Below are 22,702 nucleotides of genomic sequence, written 5' to 3' on the forward strand. Positions count from 1 at the left end.
AAAAATCAAATGCTCTGTTTTAGTGCTTTGTACATATTTGCATCAGTATTGCTCTGTCCTGGTAGGTTAGGTAACTTGGAGTGCTTCCCTTGCTACACTGTGGTGGAGGTGAAGCACGAACAAATAAACCAGAATGAAAAATTACTTTAACAGCTATGCAATTTGGTTGGCTATGAATTATATGGTTAGGAAAACCAAAACTAGAGTGAGATGAACAGAATTGCTTCTGGCATAGTTGTTAGTACAGTTCCTTGTTGAAAGGGATCAGGAATGGTTACTGTATTCTACCTCCTATCAGGGTTTTTGTTTTAAAGAACCCTAACTTAGCACAGTAGGTCCTGATATGCCTGTGACAGTGATAAATGTTAGAGTACTAATAGACAATCATAGGTACCTCTAAATATTATGTTGCCCAACTTTAGAGAGGGTAGATTCAGATTAGATATAAAGAAGAAATTCCTCACAATGAGGTGGTGAGGCACCAGCACAGGTTACGCAGGGAAGTTCTGGATGCCCTATGCCTGGAAGAGTTCAAGGCCGGGTTGGATGGGCCTCTGAGACATCTGGTCTTGCATGTCCCTGCCCGTGGCAAAGGGGTTGGAACTAGATGAGGTTCCTTCCAACTTTAGCAATGCACTTCCATGGTTTAAGTGTGGTAACCAGGATCCTGTCTAATATGCTTGAACCTTCTAAGAGTAGTGTTCAAATTCAGCCATTCAGTGTCTGAAAGAATAATGTGGGATTAACAATTTTCTTTTTTTCCCTCCCCTTAGTAGCTGGGCTGGACTTCTTAATATGGTTAGCTTTTGCTTGCTCTGACATAGTTGCTCTCTAGATCATAGTTCTAAATACTGAGACTTACTTGTTTTTTTACAGGTGCCACAAAATACACTGATAAAGATAATGGAGGGATGCTTGTATGGTCTCCGTATCATAATATTCCAGATGCCAAGTGTAAGTCCTTACCTGCTTAGGAATTTGGATGCTTGAGTATAACTAAATAATTGTTTCTGATGTGCCTGTTTGCTCTTTATTTTACTCACAGTTAAATGGAAAATTAGTAAATTAAACACAAAACTTCTTCTCTTTTATTTTTTGTTCGTTTAGATAACTCCAAGGAAAGGAAACATCACCTTCTCTTATTTTAGTTAAGTCTTTGTTCAAATCACACTGCCTGTGTTGCATTATCATCACCACTGTCTGTGAAACCTTTAGTTATTAATAAAAGAGTAAAGTATCTGAGCATGGAGCTTGCTGCTCTAAATCTCTAGGAAAGGAGTTGCAGTGGATAAATTCAGGAAAGATGTGTTGAGGCCTAGTTCAAGGAGAAATTATTATTGCTGTCATATAAGGAAGAACTGAATGTTTTCTCCCTTCAAAAGTGACTTGAAATACAGGAGTCATCTGACTAAATGTGTTCAGTTATCCGTTTAATCTACTTTAAACCTGTCTCCTATGCTAGAATTTCCCATATGTGATACAGGGGAGTAAACTTCGAGGATGCAGTCATGAGAACCTGGTCCTCAGGACAGTTTCTACCTAATACCACTAGTTAGAGGTTTGTGTCCTGCTGCTTTTGAGGGAAGGTATCTTCTGATGCTACAGAACAGTTAGAAATAAAGTCTTCTACAACTCTTGTTAAACACTTCCTTTGTTCCTTTAGAGTACAGTCAACTTTGCTGCAACAGTTCATGGCAAGGACATCTCTGGTCCATTTGAATAAGGAGGTTATAATTCTTAATCATGCCTCCTTTTAACAATTTAGTTGCTACTTTATTGTGAACTGTAGGCGAATGGGAAGAGTTTGTTTCTTTAAAATCTAAAAATGTACCCATTGAAGAGCAAAATAGCAGGACATAATGGCAAAATTAGGAAAAGTGTTCAACTCAAAGCTGGCTTTGTGTGGCTAAATAGATTTTAAAAATGTTACTGGTGAATTTGATAACCTAATTATTGAATTTTCATATTTTCTATGTTGGTCAGTGAAAACTATATTGAGGATATGAGTAATCATTGATACAGGATCAATGAATTTTTAGCATGTTTGGGAATATGGAAGGTACAAGTAGTTCAGTTTAAAACTAACCCAGAAGTGGGTTCCAAAAAGGCATAGCCTTTAAATAACCAGCTAGTCCCTGCTTTAAATAAATAAATTATGAGTCTCTGTGGTTTTGTTGTAGTAAAAATGTGAAAGAAAGCAGAATTAGCTTGTGTAGGAAGTTTATAAAATTAAATGTTGGATTAAAGTCAGTGGGTTTATTTATTATTAGTAAAGATGTGAGTATATGTAAAGTTTTGGGGGCCTGGGCCTATGCAGTGTGTTAAAGCATGGGGAGACTCTTTTCCCATGTTTGATGGGTAGGTCTGTGTCATACAGCAGAGCTAAAAGTACTAAAGAATAATTCTGGCATTGCTTTGTTACAGTGGATGAATATATAGCAATAGCAAAGGAAAAACATGGATACAATGTGGAACAGGTAAGTGCTGTGGAATGAGAGTGCTCATCTAAAGGTATTTTTTTAACGTATATAAAACTATAACACAACTCTTTAGTTTTTCCCTTTGGTTACCATTAATTAACACTGTTTCTCTTCAGGCACGGCAGCAAACACTGCAGTTAAATGGATCTGCATACAGTTGTGGTCTGGATTCTCTGCAAAAGATTGAGCTCTTTGTTTTCATGACATGCTCAGCTTGTAATGTGCACTTTTGAAAGGTTTGGTATGTTTTTTGATACACTGGGCATGTCATGCAATTGTGTGTGTATATTTAGCTAAAGAATTTCTCAGGGAAGCAGCTTACAAATTGAATGTTTAACATTTAAATGCAAATATGGTCCAATTTTGAACCATTAATTGTGATAGAGATGGCACTGAAAAAGTTTCTTGCATTTTTTTTTTTAAAAAAAAGGCAAACCAACTTTGAGTGCTTTCTCAGAGGCAGAAAAACAGACTCAGCATCTAGGTCTGAGAATAAGAAACAAGTTTGCTTTTTCTTTAACAACCTTGAGTCACCATTCCATAAAACCTAAGGATGAAACTTTGCTGGTCTGCACTTAGTTCTGTTGCAATTTTCTTCATAAACTAACCAATTTGTGTAAAAGTGAGATTACCTATTGCAAAAAAATATGCGGTGTGCAAGTGCAAACGAGTTGTATGATGATGTTTTGGAGGATGGAAGCTCATAATAGCACCTCAACTTCTAACTCAAAAAGAAGTTGCCAGTGTTACAATGTCCAGAATACCTGTGTTTTGGTGATGTTCATTTATATCTTGGCTTTTGTTTGGAGAGAGAGGGAACTGATGGATCTCGAGTCTGCAAAAGAGATGAATTTTTGAAATAACTTCTGGCACAAAATATCTGCAGACTGTTCACAGTGGAACAGAAATTACCTTGCAAGAGGTGCTAGTCACTTGTCACTATAACAGGAAAAGAAGTTTGCACTGTCCAGCTTATTAGATGATGTGAAATCAGGGGTTGGAGAGACAACTGGTGATCATGTCTGTGCTCTATGATTGAAACAGAGTGGATTACATTTCCAATTTCCATGCCAGACTTGGCCTCAAATCCGTCAATGACTCTCTGGCAGAACGTCTAATGAGCATAAAATTCTTTTAGAACATTGAGAAATGAAGTTATGTAACAAAGTATATTTAAATTTCCATTCCTTATTAGGTGCACATGACATGGAAGTGGCCATGCTGTTATTTGCGGATTGGAGAGTTGTAGAAAGACCACTCTCATTTTGAGCTTTCAGACTTGTGTTTTGGATGATCCTCTGGCTTCTGAAAAGTATTTTTATTTTCTCTTTTGAGTGGGCTGGTAATAAAGGCCTATAAGAAGCTGTGTAGGTGATACATGCTCGTGAAGTAAGAAAACAGGTCAGATTTGAGCCTGTTGGCCTAGTTTGTGCTAGTTCTGAATCTCTGCTGCCATGCCAACCTTAAATTGTCTGGTTTTCATACCATCAATAAAGTGCAGATGTGCTCACTGTCTCCAAAGAGTTTAGTAACCTATCGTAAATAGCCAATAAAATTGGAAATACATTTTGAGAAGGTGTTCTGACCGTCAAATTTTATTTTAAATAAATAAATCACCTGGTTTTTATTTAACTTGTCTCAACTCTTTAGAAAGTTGACTAAATCCAAAGAGGGACTATTTCTTTTCAAAGGCTCTCGGCATGTTGTTCTGGCATAAACACAATATTGAGAAGTCCCTTGCGGATCTCCCTAACTTCACTCCTTTCCCTGATGAATGGACAGTTGAAGATAAAGTCCTATTTGAACAAGCATTTAGCTTCCATGGAAAGAGCTTTCACAGGATCCAGCAAATGGTAAAGTAATATTTTAATCGAACGCATTAAACAGCTGAGATGCGCCAAGAACAAAGGCTTCTGTTGGGCTAAAATTTCACGTTGATTTGTCTGTAAAAGCTTCAGGAACAGCCTTGAGTGAAAGATTCGATTTAATTTCATCATGTCTCTTGGACATACAGCTGCTTCACTCTTAACATAAAAAGCCCTCCCCCTTTTTAAAAATGTATATGAAACACATCCCTCCTTTCCACGTTACCAGTGCATTTGAAATATTTTGTTAAAGGTGGTTGTAAACAAAGCAGAATTGTAATCTTGGGTAGAATTTTAATTTTTAAGTGTTAATACAATATGTGAACTAATTCTTCTAGCTTCCAGACAAGACTATTGCAAGCCTTGTGAAATACTACTATTCTTGGAAAAAAACTCGGTCTAGGACAAGTTTGATGGATCGACAGGCTCGAAAACTAGCTAATAGAAATAATCAAGGTGACAGGTAAGCTTGATGTTAAGTAGCTAACCAGAGACTGAAGCCTTCCTAGGTAGAGATGTGGAGTAATTTCTAGCCATTGTGTTTCAGTGTATACCCTGGTTTGAGGTTTGAGCCTCTGTTGTGATGTCTCTGCTTCAAAAATGGGGTTTGGTGTCTGTGCTTTAGGAACTGTATCACTCCAGTGTGTGTGAGCTGTAATAACAGGTGTGAGTGCTTTAATGGATAAGTGTAAAAACAAGGATTTAAAAGAACCTGAAGTCTAGGAATGTGGTTTAGAAATAGTGCTTAATTTGAGAAGTCTTAACCCTTTATTACTGTGTGGAGAGGAAAGTGTGTTTGTGGGTTTGGGGGTTTCTGGGATTTATTTTTTTTAAGATTTTTTTTAAACTAAAATGAAATTAAAACACAAATATCAACCACTGTAAAAAGCTGTAGCAGCCAGAATTCCCAAGTATTGTTTTATAACAAAACTTTATATAAAACCTTTGTTTAGGAGCCTTAGATCTGCTCTCAGTCAGAGAGAATTAGAGCTCAAAATGGTTTTACATTGTCTTGCATAGAAGGGAATAATGTTTCTCCTAGTTACTGTGAAATCAAAATTATATTGTGCTCAGTGTACTTGAGTATTAACTTGCACTTTTTAGAAAGTGATATAATACATTGAATGTATAAGTAACATAATCTGTTTATATTGGACAGTATAATTTTATAGCTATGGAAAAGTGCCTACCTGGAGCAAAAGGATCTTTTTGATTATATGTTATTGAAAATAACTCCTGAAATCTAAAATTCATATGCTTATTTAGTTGACCCTATTTCTGAAAAGTTACAGGCTAGAATCAGTTCACTTCCAATACAGCATTTTGGGGAGTTTTGTTATTAACTAGATTTTTTTTGTGGTGTCTTTAAATTAATTTATTCAAAGGTTGTATTGTCAGTGTGACTGGATTGGACTCAGCTAAGTTAACTGGTTTGTTTTCAACATCTTCTCTTTGATTTAATTGAGCAGATTTCATTTCCCTTCTGCAAATTGCTAAACTTTGAGCCCTGGTGAAAAAACAGTCCTGTGTTTTTCCATCATATGCTGTCCCTTTTTGCTCCTCACAGACTTCAGCAAGGGTTTTGCTCATCCACCTGGTGCAGTGGTTTGAAAACTGGTTTATTAAAGTTAACAAATGAGAGGTTATTTCTAGCCTTGGTATAGTTGACCATGTAAGACTTTGCACTGGCACAAGTGGTTGAAGAAAGGTGACACCAGATTATTTGGTAGCAGTATCAGCACTGCTTAAAGTAATTCTGAAGCTATAGTTTAGGATTTGCTTGTTTACCATAAAGAAAAAATGCTTGTAACAGCTGTCAGTTACAGTTTGGAAAACTACAAATAACTTTGAGATGCTATATATTTAGAGTAGATAATTCGGTCTTACCCTGGTACATGCTTATATTTGGGGTTAAAAAATAGTTGAAGTAACCAGTTTCTTATAATCTGTCTTTAGTGATGATGACATAGAAGAAGCTCATCCAATGGATGGAAATGATAGTGATTATGATCCCAAAAAAGAAGCCAAAAAGGAGGTAACAGATAGCTTAACGGTGAATGTCAGTTTGTTTGTTTTTGTGAACGTGTTACTGTGATGATCAAGTTGTAATACAGAGGTTTAGCTTGCTGCTTGCTGAAATCACAGGATCTTTAGGTGATCAAGATCTTGAAACTTCTCACTGAAACAAAATTTTATCTCATTTTTTCCATTTTGTGGATGTAAATGCATCTCTTGTAACCTCTGCTATGTCTTGAGAGATCTTCAAGTTTTAAAAAGATATGCTCTCACAACGTAGCAAAACAGTATTTTCCCTGCATCACTCTTGTTAATATATTTGCAGTTTTACTGATTGTGAATGATTTGAAACAAAATGTTTTCTTTGAATTTTAAAATTAAGTTACATTTTTCCAAGAACAACTTTTGTTGTTTGTTCAAGGCCACAGTGAGGTGATGCATTTAACTAGTAAGTGGTTTTACTGAGATGCTTCCTACTAATAAATGTAGAGAAAAACATTTTGTCTTCCTAATGAGCACTTACTGTGCTGTATTTGAGGTGTGTTTAGGTTTGGGTTTTTTTGGGGGTTCTTTTTGTAAACGTTAAGCTGTTTATGAACAAGACTATAAAAACACATTAAAGTGTGTAAACATTTGATTGTTTTCTTGATCAACTTAAAGCATTTGTGATTTTCCTGAAATGCAACAGTTCATGCTTCTTGAGAATATGAGAGGAGAAGCAGTGCAAAACCTCAACATTTCTGCTAAGTTGTGTCTAGGATTATTAATGGAACTTTGTAGTTCTGACAAAAATGACCTTGAGTAAGAAACTGGTAGGTTTCGATTCTGTTCCAAGCTTTGCAGTGACCTTCAGTGTATCACTTTATCTAGCTGCCTTAGTGGGAAAAAAAAAGGACAATTACAACTACCCTTTCTGTAAAAGTTTGAGATTATTTTTTTAACATGGGAGGATATGTTTTTTAGAACTTGAAATGGCACAAGGTCTGATAATGAACCTTTTTACTTTTCATTCTGCTGTTGTGACAGTGCTCTTGCAATCTACTGATTTGAACTGCTGCCTGAGTCATGTCTAAATAAGGGCTGTTTTGCTCAATTGACTTGGTTATTGTTTGAATCACTACATGCAGTCCAGAATGAAAGCAATGTGTTGATAGACTTCTAGGAACAGGACAAATAGGTTTGTAGTTTCTGATGTGCTATGTGGCTCTACATAAGATAAATTTATGATCTAATACTTCTAGTAGGATTTGTGTATTTTCACTTCCTAAGCAAAGTACAAACTGACTAGGCTGCTTGAACTCACAGAGCAATGGAAACTTTCTGTTACCAGAGAAAACTAAAACAAGCTAAACTCTCTAGCTTGGCAAGACAAAACCTTGAGAGAATATTTTCGCTTTAAATCCATATTGAACAGACAGGAACTGCAATTTCATACTGAAAGAGCAATGCAGAACTAAAACCAAATGGTGTAAATGGGCCAGAAGTAAACTTAACCCTGGGATTTTTAGATGTCAGAGATGTAAGGCTCTGTATCAACTTGCCAAGGAAGAGCAAATATGTTAAGTGCTTTTAAGATGGCCTCTGTGAAGTCTGTGGACTGTTACATTAGCTGGGAAGAGAACATGGCAGAAGGTCAAGCATAGCAGAACAAAATACTGTTTGCTGATCTGTACTAATGCTACAGAACATAATAATGGCTGCTGCACTTGATTTTCTATTCACTGTGATCAGATGACCACTTCTTCTTAACCTGCATGGATGCCAGCAGGGAGGAGCAGTAGGGAGCTGCTTGACATAGCAAAAAGCCTGAATTCTGTCTCTGTTCTGGTACTAAACATTGCTTTGAATTGGAAAATCCTCGCAGAGAAAGTAATTTTTGTGTTTCTGCTCCTGGTGTATAGGGAACCTATTTGGTTGCTCTAAAGAAGTCACACACATGCAGACTAGCCATTGTGCAGCCATGCCCATACCAGACAAAGTGAAATGTTTAGGTGTCCAAATACATCAAAGCAGCAGTTTCAAAGACTTCATCTCTTTGCTATCCCTTTTGTCTCCAAAAAAAGCAAACCATAAAGGCTTAAGTTTTCTAAATGACATCGATTTTTGTAATGACTGCAAAAGTACATCTATCTTCTCTCTTCCAAATCTCAAATCACTCCCTCCTTCTCCCAAGGGAAACACCACAGTCACTTTCTGTGGAGTGTTTACAGAAGGGAGAAGTGTCTTTTTGCATTCTTGCCTGTCCTGGTTGGCTTTGTCATTCTCCCTTGATTTTTACCTGAACTCTTTATATCTGACCAGAAATAAATGTGTAAAGTCACTGATTACTTGTTTTAGACATAATATACATATATATGTATTACTTGCCTTCTGTGTACAGAAGAGGTTGTCAATTTTTGCCCTCTTTGACAGTATTCAGACTGCTATTTCTATAACATTTATTGTATTTGCAGCCATGTTAAAAAAAAAGGTTTGGAAAATGGACCCTCCTTAAACTAATGCAGGCTTAGCAAGCAGATGACTGGTACACTCCATCAACTCATCTGCAAGACTTCTTTGGATGCTTCATGCAGAGTAGGATGTTAGCTTAGGTTTTCTTTGTCCTGCATATGACATTACAATGCTACTTGATTCTTTTTAATGAAGTCATATACAAGGTACTGTTATTCTTTAATGATTTATTTCTTGTAAATTAAAGGGCAATAATGAGCAGCCTGTTCAGACCAGCAAAATAGGTCTGGGTAGAAGAGAGTATCAGAGCTTGCAGCATCGCCATCATTCCCAGCGTTCCAAATGCCGTCCACCAAAAGGCATGTACCTGACCCAGGAAGATGTGATAGCTGTTTCCTGTAGTCCCAATGCAGCCAACACAATTCTTAGACAGCTGGATATGGAACTAATCTCATTAAAGCGACAGGTACCATGGGTTATTGGTCTTGGTTTTTTTTTTCATCTCAGATTGTTCTGATTGTAATGGTTTTGAAGATTATCTGTGAAGATTCTGAAACTTCTTTAATGTGAGTCTTCCTCATTTTGTTCCACAGTTATCACCAGAAATGCTGAATACTAGCTGTTCTTTGGTTTTTGGTTTTTTTACATTTATCTGCCCTTTTAGATCAAATGAAACAAGATGCCTTCTCTAAAAAAAAGAAAAAAAGTGGGGGGAAGTATGGCATGAAAACAGTGCTACAGATTTTGGGGAACGGGAAAAAATCCAAATTCACATTTGATTTTTTTTTTAACTTCGTTTAAAGTATTTGTGTGACAGATGAGAATAAGACCAGTGAAGCAGAGGGAAGTTACATTTGTTACATTTGAAATTGTAGCTCTTTTTCTGGATGTCCTTCCCCACATACCATGAAAGTATGGGAGCTGTGTGGAATCATGGGCCTAGTTATTTCTTTGTTTGAATTGATAAGTTTTCTACTTCTTATTAAATTTAGAGAAGCTTTGTAGTCTTAACCTTTAAGAGGACAATTGCCTGTGTCCTTTGCATGAAGAAGTTAACTTCTGGCACTTAAACAGAATCTATTCAGCTTCTAAGGGTACAGCAGGATCTGCATGTTTGCTTTCTAGGAGCGATGGGGCCACAAAGTCAAGGCTTATCTCCTGGAATTTTTGCCTCCTTATAGAGCTGCCATGTTGCAAAATCATGGAGTGAATAAAGGGTTTCATGGGGTTTTTGCTCCCTTATGTTCTTTTACAGGAGAAATATGCTTCTTTCTGTCACAGCAGGACTCTGGGGCTAAAATAGCATAGGTGGGTTTCACTCTTTAGCCTAAGTGTAGGTGAGTTACAGCCTTGAGGTTGTGTTTCTCTTTTTTTTTTCTTGCAGTGATCTCAGAGATGCAGCATTGGAATCTCCCACTGAGTTGTCTGCTTTTGTGTCCATACTTAAGAACACTTGTAATAGCTGTGCACCATAGTATGCAAAACTCTTTTCTTACCTATGTTACGTTGTGTGCATCACTCAGATTTAAGTGGTTCATAAACATGTATATGTACAATTTGGGAGCTCTCTCCTTTTTATAGACTAAGAAATAGTTAATATAAATTCAAGAATCAACCCCAAAGAAAATCAAAATGATCTAAGGTTAATTTCCAGAAGGAACTAACTGGAAACAGCTCATGAATCTTTTTGGTTTTTAGAAGTGCTTTTTGGAGAAGGAAGAAGTTAATGTATGCAGTACCTTTCACATTTCTAAGAGTCAAGTTTTGTGTCTAGAGGATTCTGCATTCTTCAAGAACATATGCATCAGTATCAAAACTTGCTTGTTATGTCCTACTTTTAATATTCTTGCAGACAAACTGTTCTTTTGAAAGACTGGCTTAAATTTTTTTTTCTCCATAGTAAACTGTTCTGTGTGTTTTTAATTATTATTTTTTAACAGTTAAAAGTAGTGAAGCCTTAAACCATAATATTTCTCTTTCTAACTTAGGAGGTACACTTGTGGCAATCCTAGTGAAGATATATGTGTAAAGTGACCAACTTTCTTTGTGGAGCTGATTAACTTTGTTGTTTTTGACCAAGGTTCAAAATGCTAAGCAAGTAAACAGTGCACTTAAACAGAAAATGGAAGGCGGGATTGAAGAATTCAAACCTCCTGAGGTAAGTCAGAATAAATATTAAAACTTGTGGCCTTGTACTGACATTAGTGGGAAGCTGCAGAAATGTGTTTTGCTGCAGCATAACATTTGCATTTCAGCAGCAGCTTAAACAGGATCCGTTGAATTACATGCAGGGGTGAGTCTGGCTTCTCCACAAGGAATTAGTGGTAGGCTTTTTTTATGGATAAATAAAGAAGCAGAAAAAAAATGACATGTCATGTGTGTTCATAATAATAGGGAGCCAAAATTGAGCCCTGATACATGAAGGGGGTTTTGCTTAAAAATAGATCAAGTAGATTGCCAGCAATAAATGCTATGTTCTGTGAGAAAACATGACTACATATACATTTGGGCATCTGAGGTGAATGATTTATTACCACTGAAGTTCTCTTTTTGCTTGTTTTAAAGGCTTGGATATAAAACATAACATGAATGCAAAACGCTCTAGACACCAAGTCCTAATAGTTTAGATAAATGTAACTATAAATTCAAGTTCTGTCTGCATAAAGATCATTAGCTTGTGCATAAGTTATGATATAGCTGATACTATGAACTGCAGTAAAACAGAGGCAAAAGTATTGGTATAGTTTTACACTCAAATTCATAAATACTACTTCCTCTTCATGAAAACAAAACATTTATGGCTTATAAGCAAGAGATTTTTACCTATTTTGCGAAATGTAGTGCAAGTAAAACACATTGATGCTCAGATATTTTGCAGCTGTTGAAACAATTTAATGATCTTTGTGCCATTTTTCTAATTTTAATAGTCTAATCAGAAAATCAATGCCCGTTGGACCACAGAAGAGCAGCTTCTTGCAGTACAAGGTATGTTAATAGTAGCAGCAAATTGAAATCTGATGCAAAGGATTTAAGAGGTACTCAGGCTTATGTTTCTATTTCCCTCTAATGAAAAGCTAAAGTTTATCTGGTCACCAGGAAAGCAGCAAAACTAGTGAGAATATTTAGGGCATTCGTTCAAGCAACATGACATTAGTCTTTGTTACCCATATTAAATCTCAAAGAGAAAAGCTAAGCAGGGTTTAACAACTGTATTAGTACCAAAATGTCCTTTCCATCATCTTCTAAATCACCTTACATGAATTTCTCTAAAGTGGAAGACTGAAGTAATAGTTGAAATAATAAAATTGGAAGCAAACATGTAAGACATCTCCATGTTCCTAAAGTAGGAAAAAGCAGCAGTAAATCTGCTTTTCTCTGTTTGAGGGAATAAGAGAGCAGATATCTACCCTGTAGAGGCCTGTAAGAGTCTGAAGCTGTATGTGGATACTTGACTAACAGCCTTATTTGGGAAAAAAGCCCAGAATTTTCTAGTAGGCTACTCGTATAGCTAATTTACATTAATTTCATTTCTGTGAAGGAAAACTGACTCTTGCCTTGCTTTAGCATGCCCTGCCCAATCAAGGAACATGTAAGGAAAATATCTGGAGATGCTGTCTTGAAGACACTATATATTGACTCACTTCTGTGGATTATCTTTTATAAAGATAATATGCTCAGCTCAGTTATATATATATTTGCTTTATTTCTCTGCATTCTTCACCTTTAAAATGAAAGGCTGAATTTTAGTATAAAATGTTCAGTGGATCAGGATATCAGTGTAAAGAGGTCAGGTGTGCCTTCCCCGGTAGTCACTACTCAGATGACTGAACCTAAAGTTAGGTTTATTTTGAAGTGTGAATGGAAATACTGAAGAGCATGGTGTGTCTGAAGTCATGCCTTTTGACTTGCATGCCTCAGGCTTGACTTTGCATCTCCAAACAGTTTTCTGCCCTAAGTTCATCCTCTCAGTATTGCTCAATAGCTCACTAATTTGCTCCCAAATGCAAGTGAAGGAAATGCCTGTCATTAATACGATAATCTAGTAAGTAGAATGCTTGCTGGAGAATTGGGGAAATCCCAGGGTCATTGTGCCTGCCTTAGCATGAAAGGATTCAAACCATCTTGCCTTTTCATAGTTTAGTTATCAGAGCTCTCGCTAAGCATCAGTTTGGGAAGTGGTATGAATACATTCTGCTTTTGTTAAGCTATGGCACTATGTGACTGACAAGATAAATAATAAAACTGGAGCATGAGAAAAGAGAACAAGGTTTGGTGGTGACTCCTTGGGGAGAGGAGTTCTAGTCTTCTGATCTCTTCTCCAGGGAATGTTTTTGTTTTATGAAGTTAGTCAGCTGCAGTACTTAAGTGTGGGGTAAGAATTCAGGCCTTCTGAAAGAAATCTGTTTTCACTGAATTTACATACACTTCTTTGTGTGTTGTTTCCTTTATAGTCCCCTTTGTCACTGTATGAAATGGAGGTGGGAGAGAGACAGGAACGAAGTATTCTTATTATCCTTCCCTTACCTACACCCTCATGGAATGAGAGTGCTCTAGGCATTAGCCTCCTGTCCCTCAGGCTAAGGACTCTGATCTCTTGCTTCAAAATAATTGCTTGAGCTAGTAGACCTAGGCATGAAGGAGCCACACTGTGTTTTGCCCTGGCTTTGTTTTTAGAAGAAGGTAGCCATGGTTGCTGTACTTAAAACTACTATAATGTGTTAGGCTTGAGCTTGGAAGTTGACTTGAGCATGGGGACATCTAGTTTGTATATTTAAAATAGATTTGTTTCATCAAATGTGTTGATATGTTTTGACATGTGCTTTTAATAATTTCACAGAAATCATAAGTGCAGTAAGCAGGTAGGTGGCACTTCTGTGATTTGTTCATATGAATTCGGACATTAAATCCAACCACAGAAATCATAATCTGCAGCAATATAATTTTGGTACTGTTCTTCCTAAACATGAAAGAACTTCTTATCTGCGGGCTAATCTCAAGAGATTGCCAGGAACTAAAGAGGAGGTAATGAAACACCCATCTTAAAATAGACCTGTGTGTAATCTTAAAAGCAGTGTGGGTGCCTGTAGTGGTGTTCTGGACTCAGACTCATGATCTCTGAACCAGTATATTTGTAGTAAAATTTATCCGGTCTGAACACTTACTGAATGAAATGGGCTAGTTCATCATATAAAGTGTTGTTATGTTACAAACTTTATGTATAGAAATGTAGAGCGTGATCATATTTTCAAACTAAGATCTTGCCCATATGAAAATGCAATTGCAAAAATGTTTTAACACTTGTTCAAGACAACAGAATGTGAATGGAAAATCAATGCATGACTTCCATAGCATTGCAGTGAAAAACAGTTGAGACAACTGGGATCTAACCCTATCTAAGGTAGTTGCCAGGAGCACTGTAATCCCATCACAGTGAAACTGCAGCTTGCATAACCCAGAGGTTGCCCTTAACTATTTCTGCCTTATTGTTGTGCTGTATTATATTGCTTTGGACCCAGGCTGATAGTTGGTGAGCCTCTCCAGTGTTTGCTGTGCTATACAATGTTAAGCACTGTAGAGAGCATCAGGCTTGGTTTTATGAGTTCCTCAGAGCTAGACATTCAAGATGAAATGCTGTAGTCAAAAGCATTCACATGTTCCAGTGCACCTTGGCAGGTGGGTGAAGTTTTTGAAGAGCTTGAAGGATTCCCATGATCAGGGCAACTTTCAGATGAGCTGGGAGGAAAACATTCATACATGTGAAGTGAGGCCATGCAGCTGTCCTTTTTGAGCTTCACTTTCAGCAACATGATAAAATTGGTTTTATTGAATAATGGATTAAAGACTTGAGAAATAATTTGGGTGGTATTTACACTGAATTTGTGTAAGGATGTGTACATAATATGCACCTGTTTGAAAGGGATGATGGGTTGGCATTAACTATTACAGATATGCCAGCACCTGATACATAAAACTTCCATAAACATGCAGTGAATTTCTTCCATTTCTGATGCAGTTTGAAAGGATTTTACTACATCATTCGCTAGGAGTCATTGTGGTGATGAGAGAGCAGTACTAAATGACACGCTGCAAAGAATCCAGAATGAATAGTGCTGCGTGTAGCTAAACTAGGGAAATTTTATTTTCTTTAGGTTTTTTTTTTTTTTTTTTTAGAGTTGAGCTCTCACTGAAGGAAAGGTAACTTGTTTCCAAGCTGTTTGGTTGGAAATAGGCTTTAAGACCTTATTTTTGACAACTTCAGTTGAAGTTAGCTAACATGCTCTGTCATTTTGCAGATTAAGGTAGGGAAGAAGTATAGACAGCATAGCAACAGAAAAGGCTGAAATGGCTAAAAGTCTAAATTAGGTTTAAAACAGAAATGTGCTGTGTACTGCTGGGCACTTTGTTCCCTTGATTCCTTCTACAGGATGTTAGATATGTTGCAGTGGACATTTAATGTTCGTTATAAATTAGTAAGGGTGGTAATAGCAGGGCAGTCAAGGAATATTAAAACACTGGAGGGAGTGTTGTGTGGGCGCACACAGCTTTTAAGGAGCATAGCTGATGCCTTGTACAACTGATAAAGCACAGAGCCAAATTCCTGTCTTTGCTTTGCCTAGATACATGCCCTCCCACAAGGCGCTGATATCTTTCCAAGGTTCTTGCAATCAGGATGGTTGTATTCTTTTGTATGCCCCAGAAAAGATCTTAAATAATGTAGCTGGGCTCTTGACAGCTTCAGCTATATAAATTGTTACTATCCTGGAGCTGAACTTTTCTCTTAAATTGCAGTGAGTGTACATTACCACATCAGAAGTGCCTAATAACGAGGAAAGTAGAAAAGAGCAGAACAAGCTGAAGGTCACACTCTTCACAATTAAGTTGAAAAGGAACATAGGTTTCAGATTTGAAACAACTCTCACTTTCTGAATCCTTTGCTTCATTTTCTGAAGTGAGGCATGAAATCAGGCATAAATTTCTTTTCCTGTAATGAGACAGAGTGCCTGTCCTCTAAGCGCTGTAATGTGTTCCGAATGAGTTCAGTTATCAGGAGCTTCACAGGAAAAGTCAAATTGTAATTCACTCATGCATAGCTGAGAGGAAAAAAAAAATTAGTCTTCTGTTTGCTTAGTCTGGAATAAAACTGGTTTATTTCTTTTGGTCTCCAACCTTTTGGACATTTCTGATTGAAAGTATACTTTTTGCAGCTAATAGCTATGTTCTAGTGTGCTGGAGAGTTTGAAGGTTTTTTTTCTTAAGCAGGAAAGAGGAGGAACTAGAGACTCGAAATACAGCAAAAAGCAATGAACTTTAATTCCAATTTTAAGTTAAAAACCATGGAATGTTGTATTTGGGGGCTTGTGTTACATGCAAATGTAGTTTTAGAACCTTTAATAAAAGTACATATTGGGATTTTCTTGTAAAGTGCTTGCAAACAAAAGTGACTACTCATGTCAGTTACAAACGTGAATGAAAAGAGCGATGCAAAGATCTCTTGTCATGCTGCTGCTTGCTGAGGGATTTGATCCTGGAGGCTTGTGCTGAGATGCCTTATAAAGAAACACCAGTAGCTTATATTTGCTTACATTCCCCAAGGTGGTCGTCCCAATGCCCCAGATTTTTCAACCCAGTTCAAACAGTGAATGAAAGCTTTAAAAATACTTGGTCAGGTGACTGTTTTCCGGTTGCTCTTCGTAGCCTCAGTAGAGCATGTTACAAGTGCAGGAATAAGCAGTATATTGTGACTTACTGAACTCTGCCCCTCTGTTCTGCACTGTGCTTGGTCCAGTAGCTGCTGCCCTCTACCCCTCCTGCTGCACTGGTTGTGGGAAAGGAAACATCTGCAGCTGGCATGGAGGGAACCTGTAGAAGCTATCAATGTTTGTCACTTGACATTCCTAGTCTTATACCCTGTTTACAGCTATACACACATGCTCAGTCACCCTTCCTTCTGTCTTGAGCTGGTCTTGGGCTTCTGACTTCACTGTGAACACGCTGAAGGATTTGCTTTATTTGTCAGAGGCCAGATCTCTGTGGTTTTAGGTTGAGAGGCTTGGTGAGTAAGCCAGGATCTTTGAAGAAGAATGGGTAATGACCTCTTAATAAAGTTCTTGATTTGTATGTTGATAGCTGTGCAATTAAAAATTACTTTGTTTTAATGGAAATTGAGGCCTTCTCCTAATTGAGAAGTCCTTCTAATTAGCGAGTCCTTGGTTTGCAGGTCCCATAGGTTCTCTCTATAAATACATCACACGTAGCTGTGTCTGACTGATTCTTCACAGCTATGTTATTTACTTTGCCTTCCAGGTGTCCGAAAATATGGTAAAGATTTTCAAGCTATTGCAGATGTAATTGGCAACAAGACTGTTGGCCAAGTGAAGAACTTCTTTGTAAACTACAGGCGTCGGTTTAACTTAGAGGAGGTATTGCAGGAATGGGAAGCGGAACAAGGAACCCTGGCTTCTAATGGTGATGCTTCTGCTTTAGGGGAGGACACAAAAAATACTTCTAATGTGCCATCAGGAAAGAGCACTGATGAAGAAGATGAGGTGTGTTTTGTGTACCAGAAATAAGTAAGCATGGGTTGAGGAACAGCATTTTATTTAGTGATAAATTGTAAGGTTAACTGGTGTGGAGTGGCAAACCGCATTCTAAAGAATGATGATGAGCTTGCATAGAACTTCAGCCAATGTCGTTAACCAGCTGGGAGCAGGACTGCACCTTTGATAGTGACAATCACGTTACTGTTTTACTGTTAAAATACAGTTCTTGTTCTAGAAGAAGACTCCTGCTTCGTAAATATTTGTAGTTCTGCTGTCTCTATAATGTTTTGGTTGGTGATTTCTTTTCAGTAACTTCTCAGTTCTTTGGTTTTGTTTTTTAAATGCTGTTTCCTGTGTAGTGGACAGTGGCAGCCCAACTGCGTCACTTTCCACCCGGGATGGCTGTTCACACGGTCTTGTCTTTGTCCTTTGTGCAGGCACAAAGCACTCCGGCCACTCAGTGTTTAGGCCCTTCACCTCCAGCACAGGCATCTGCTCCAGCACCTGCCGCTCCCATGGCAACTTTAAATCAGCCGCCCCCGTTACTTCGCCCAGCGCTCCCTGCTGCTCCTGCTCTCCATCGCCAGCCTCCGCCCCTCCAACAGCAGGCGCGATTTATTCAGCCGCGGCCGACTCTAAACCAGCCTCCCCCCCCACTCATCCGCCCAGCTAACTCCATGCCCCCTCGCCTGAACCCCAGGCCAGTGCTGACCACGGTCAGCGGCCAGCAGCCACCCTCGCTGATTGGAATTCAGACAGAATCTCAGTCCACTCTGCACTGAAGAAATAAGAGCAGAATTATGCTAACTCCCACATTTGAAAAATTGTATCCGTGGACTTTTTTTTTGTTCCAAGTAATGAAGGGGAGAAAAGAGCAAGCCTTCACAGGTAGCAGACCGGTTTCCCAGAGGAGCAAGCTGATCATGAGAAATGGAACAACGTGAATGACCACCTGTATAAAAATATTTTTATTCCGAAGACTTGTACAGCAGAACAATGCCTACAATACAGCCCTCCTCTTCTACGTGAATAACTGTTGAAGGAAGCTAACTTCTTACATGAATAAATGTTCGACACACCAAGATTTTGTTTAACTGATTTTTACTCTATTTATTTTATTACAGTTCTTTGTAGTCAAGCATCTAACTACAGGAATGTAGTCTGGCAAATCTAGGTATAGACAATATTGTAGGAGACTTAAATGTAGTGTTCGGGAGGTTTTTTGTGTGTGGATTATTTTTATTTTTTTTTACCTTTTAGTGAAAGAAAACAATGGCTTTAGGTTCAGAAATTTTGGCCCTGTTTAGATAACAGTAGAAGCAAAATGTAGGTGTTTCTTCTCTTCATGTTCTTCCCAGAACACTTTTTTGTGTTTAAAAAGGTACTGGCTTATTAAATACCCCTCTTTCAGAGTGTTCTGAAGGCTCAATGAGCTATTGTACCAAACTTGTTAAATCTCATGCGTGTTCTCCTCATAGAATTTAACCGAAAACAGGAGTCCAGTTTCCTGCTGCAATCTCTCCTGTGGGCTGGGCAGGAGAGAGAGGCAGCAGCTTCTGCCGCCCAGGGGGATGGCAGGAGAGGAACCATCTAGCAAGAACCATTAATTTAATTTGTTATTCCACTAGTTCTTCTAATGTAAGTAAAGTAAAATTGCATTCCTCTGAGAGCGACTCTCTGCAGTTCGTGTATGTTAGATTGCTGGTATCTTGCCTAAGAATTAATGAGGGAAGTATAAAGGCTGGTGGTGCTGGTAGAGTATCGTGACAGGAGTTACCTGCTGCCAACCCAGTCTTACTGTTACATGATTACCTCTGCTTCCTGCTATATTTCTGGCTAAGTTGATTACCTGAGTTGAGGGTACTGGGGGGAGGAGGAAAGGCAGAGTTGTTTGTTTTATTTTATTTACTCAGTAAAACCTGCATTTGGATATTAATTAGTGCTTCCAAATTTTAGAAGTTTGAAAGATATTCTTTTCACTGCATTCTTGTCTGAAACCTTGATTGATGCCCACCATGTTTCGGTGGGTGGGGTTTGTTTTTTTTCTTTGTAAAAGCAGGTGCCTCTACCCCCCAAGTAAACCAGGCTCCAAATTTGAGTAGCAAATTGTTTGAAACTGTGTGATCTGAATTAAGCTATTGAAAAAAAATGTTTTCTTGGCTATGTAATAACCTGTTGCCTGTCATACTATTTAGAAAATTGTTTTTGCTTATAGCTGAAATTGTGTTTAAAAATACTTTTAAATCTGTTCTATTATTAACTAGATTTGCCCTTGACTAAAACGAGACTTTATTTGAAAATGGAATGTGCTCTCCCTAGGCTATTCCACAGGTAAATTGGATGGTCTATTGATCAGTTTAGCAGCTAGATAAGGTCAGTCTTACATGCAAAGGGAAGTTCTTATAGTATCAGATCCTATTTCCATTTGAAAATCTAGCATTAAAGTTTGGTAGTGGTAGCCTGAATTGCAGTTGAAGTTTTGACCTTTATGGTTTAGTTCTTCATTTAAAAATATTTTCAGTTCAAACTTGAGGGATTTTTCTCTTTCTGAACAGCTTTCACTGGTGTGCTGAGGTCTTGTACAAAAGGTCCTTCTTAGAAATTTTCTTTTGCATCAGAGTAGATGCTTAGCCACTATGTGAGCATCAGATGACCTTCTGTCTAAGAAAAGCAGCATTGTAAAACAAGCACCAAGGAATTCATGGTCACAGAAACTTGTATTCTGGGAGTCTTAAGTGTCCTCTCACCAGCTACACACAAAGCTGGCTGCTCTCCAGTCTTTCAAACCAATACAAAACCTCTCTGGTACGTTTTGACATCCCAGGTATCTCAGTATAAGTGTTAACAGTGATAAGATTCATCTTCAGGATTTCTTTTTTCTTTTCTGTTTTGTTTTCAGCATTGAGTCTCCCAGGTGTGTGTATTGTACCTTTGCTAATTTTTGTCTTGTCTCTTGTCGATAGACTTCAGTATGCAGAATGTTGGGTGTTACAGTACAGTTGGCTGCCACCAACTGCTATAAAACTGTTCAGTACATTGTAATTCCGTTTATTCTTGTTTAAATATTCTATAACTGGGCAAAGGTGCTGTATTTGAAGGGGGGAGGGAGGGTCAGAGATAGGTAGGGTAGTATTTCTTAATTTGCATACACTGTAGCACACAGTAGGGAACTCCTAGCATTTGTAGTACTAAATAAGTATGTACATAGCAAAATGTCTTTATTGTGTGCTTTGCAGAATATGTGCATACAGTTTGCACGTCCTGTTTTGGGGGGTAGGGTTTGTTTTAAGCAGTGTTTGCCTGGAGAGTGATATGCTTGCTGCTTAATCAAAGGATTAAAGTTTCAAAGAAATCTGTGTCTTCTATTTTTATGTACCTTGTAATGGTCTAATATGTTAGGGCCCTTATACTGTGATTCTCTTCTAAATTCATTTATATTTTTTTAAGAATTAGAAATAAAATTATACAATGGTGTTGATTTCAGTGGGAAATTTCTTTTGCCATATGTAGTCTCCTGTTTTGTAATGTAGTAATGAACTCTGACTTCAAGGTTGGCTTAATTTTGTCACTTTAAAAAATGTAAAATGTTTGCACACTAAAGTTTGGCAGAGAACGTGTATCCTACATTGTTCAAAGCTAATGTAACTCTACAGCTTTTTGTACAGTTTATTTTAGTTAATAAAGCAAAATGGTACTAAAAAAATGACATTTTACAAATGCAAGGCATAATCTGAACGACCTGTATTCTAGGAACAACACTTGCAAAATATGGATGTACAAGAACTATCAGATTTAACTGTTGCACTTTAAATCAGAATGGGTACGAAGCTGAGCAGGTATTTCTGCATTTAATAAAACAATCACTAAACATTGCACATCATAGTAAAGCAGTTTAATTTGTCGATCATGAGCAAAAAAGGAATTAGTTGCCTTTGTCCTTAGGTTTTTGTTCATCTTTATATTGTTGGGATTTTTCTTTATTATGGCAACTTCATGACTCAGAGAGAACAGAACACAAACCAGTAGCTTATATATGTGGGAGTTTGTGTATGGATAGAGCGGAACTGCGAAGTTTAGGGAAGAGGTTAGGATGAAGGTTACTAGAACTGTTGTGCCTCTTTATACCAAAACAAAGGAATAGACTGAATTTACAGCTGATGCCAAACAGAAATGTGACTGTTAGGCAAAAACAAAGCCAAACATCATGAAATTGTTTGCTTGGAGATGTTTTGAAATGCAAAGGAAGCCTTAGAAGTCAGCAGCTGTCACAGCTCCAGTGCAAAATGGTGCACTGCTGAATACAGCCTGGTAGCCTTGTTAAATGTGATGAACTTCCAGCCTTTCCTGAGGCTGAAGCAGCTAAACCTCAGAGTTTGCCTTTCTTGGAGTGAGTTAAAAGCAGGCGTTGTTGTGATAGACATCTGCTTTAAGGTCCTAGGCAGTTGTATGTGAGATATAAAGGGCAAATGTAAACTTTAACACCGCTTACAGTCCATTACTGGTGAATTAGGCATCAAAAATGTATAGTCAGGTAGAGAGGAGAGGCAAAACACACAGGCAACAGTATCTGGACTATTTAATATGAAACTGGCCCCTTCTTCAGAGCAGACATCCTCAAAATTAATACTAAAGCACAACTTGAGAACAAAATTTACCTCACTTTCACCACTGGTGAAGGCTGCTGCTTTGCACTTGTGTCAATTCTTTAAAGCTATTTTTCAGTGCAGTTTTGTACACCTAAATAATTCTAGCAGCACAAATAAATCCTCACTGCTGTTACTGACTTGGAAGTTTTCCCCTTGGACCGGCAGAAAAGGAAGCACTGAGGTTCAGGGAGTGTGATGTTGACTGCAGCTTCAGGGATGCAACTGTCTTAATGCAGACTAGGCTTCCTATTATGCTGAGTCTTAAGAGTTGAGATTTTTAAACTAACACCTGTACCCTGACATCTGATGATCCTTTTGATGGATCTTTGTCAGCACAAAGCTCCATTCTGGGGAAATTGCCATGTTCTGCAGTAGGAGGATCATGAGTGTAGCCTATGTCCATCTTGGGAACCTGATCCCACCTCCAAACTATTCATTTACATTTATAAATATTTAATTACAGAAACATAATGCCTGTTGTTCTGATGGATCCTCCTGTGACCTTCTCAGACAAGTATTACCCAGACTAATCAGGATATTTCTAAAAGCTAAGAAAAGAAAGTCCTAAATTTTGGCAAGGAATGTTTTAAAAGGTCTCTGTTGTAGTAACGCCTTTGCATTACCGTGGGCTCCCAGAATCAATGCAATATGGAACGACTCCCTCGGGAGTGGCAAGTCTGAGTCATTTTAGGGGAAGAAGAATC

The 22,702-nt window shown here is 37.9% G+C and overlaps 1 protein-coding gene across 1 annotated transcript; it reads left to right on the plus strand.

Annotated features, from left to right (window-relative positions):
- The first annotated feature begins 879 nt into the window (after positions 1-879).
- On the plus strand, positions 880-18,316 carry RCOR3 (REST corepressor 3). The gene is made up of 10 exons (XM_009070939.1): positions 880-954; positions 2,425-2,477; positions 4,172-4,333; positions 4,684-4,808; positions 6,302-6,380; positions 9,060-9,278; positions 10,893-10,970; positions 11,740-11,797; positions 17,117-17,358; positions 17,790-18,316. The coding sequence occupies exons 1-10, from the start codon at positions 912-914 to the stop codon at positions 18,132-18,134; spliced, it is 1,404 nt and encodes a 467-aa protein (XP_009069187.1). The 5' UTR covers positions 880-911; the 3' UTR covers positions 18,135-18,316.
- The last annotated feature ends 4,386 nt before the right edge of the window (positions 18,317-22,702 follow it).

Source organism: Acanthisitta chloris, unplaced genomic scaffold (genome assembly GCF_000695815.1).
Source record: "Acanthisitta chloris isolate BGI_N310 unplaced genomic scaffold, ASM69581v1 scaffold11923, whole genome shotgun sequence".
Lineage (NCBI taxonomy): Eukaryota > Metazoa > Chordata > Aves > Passeriformes > Acanthisittidae > Acanthisitta > Acanthisitta chloris.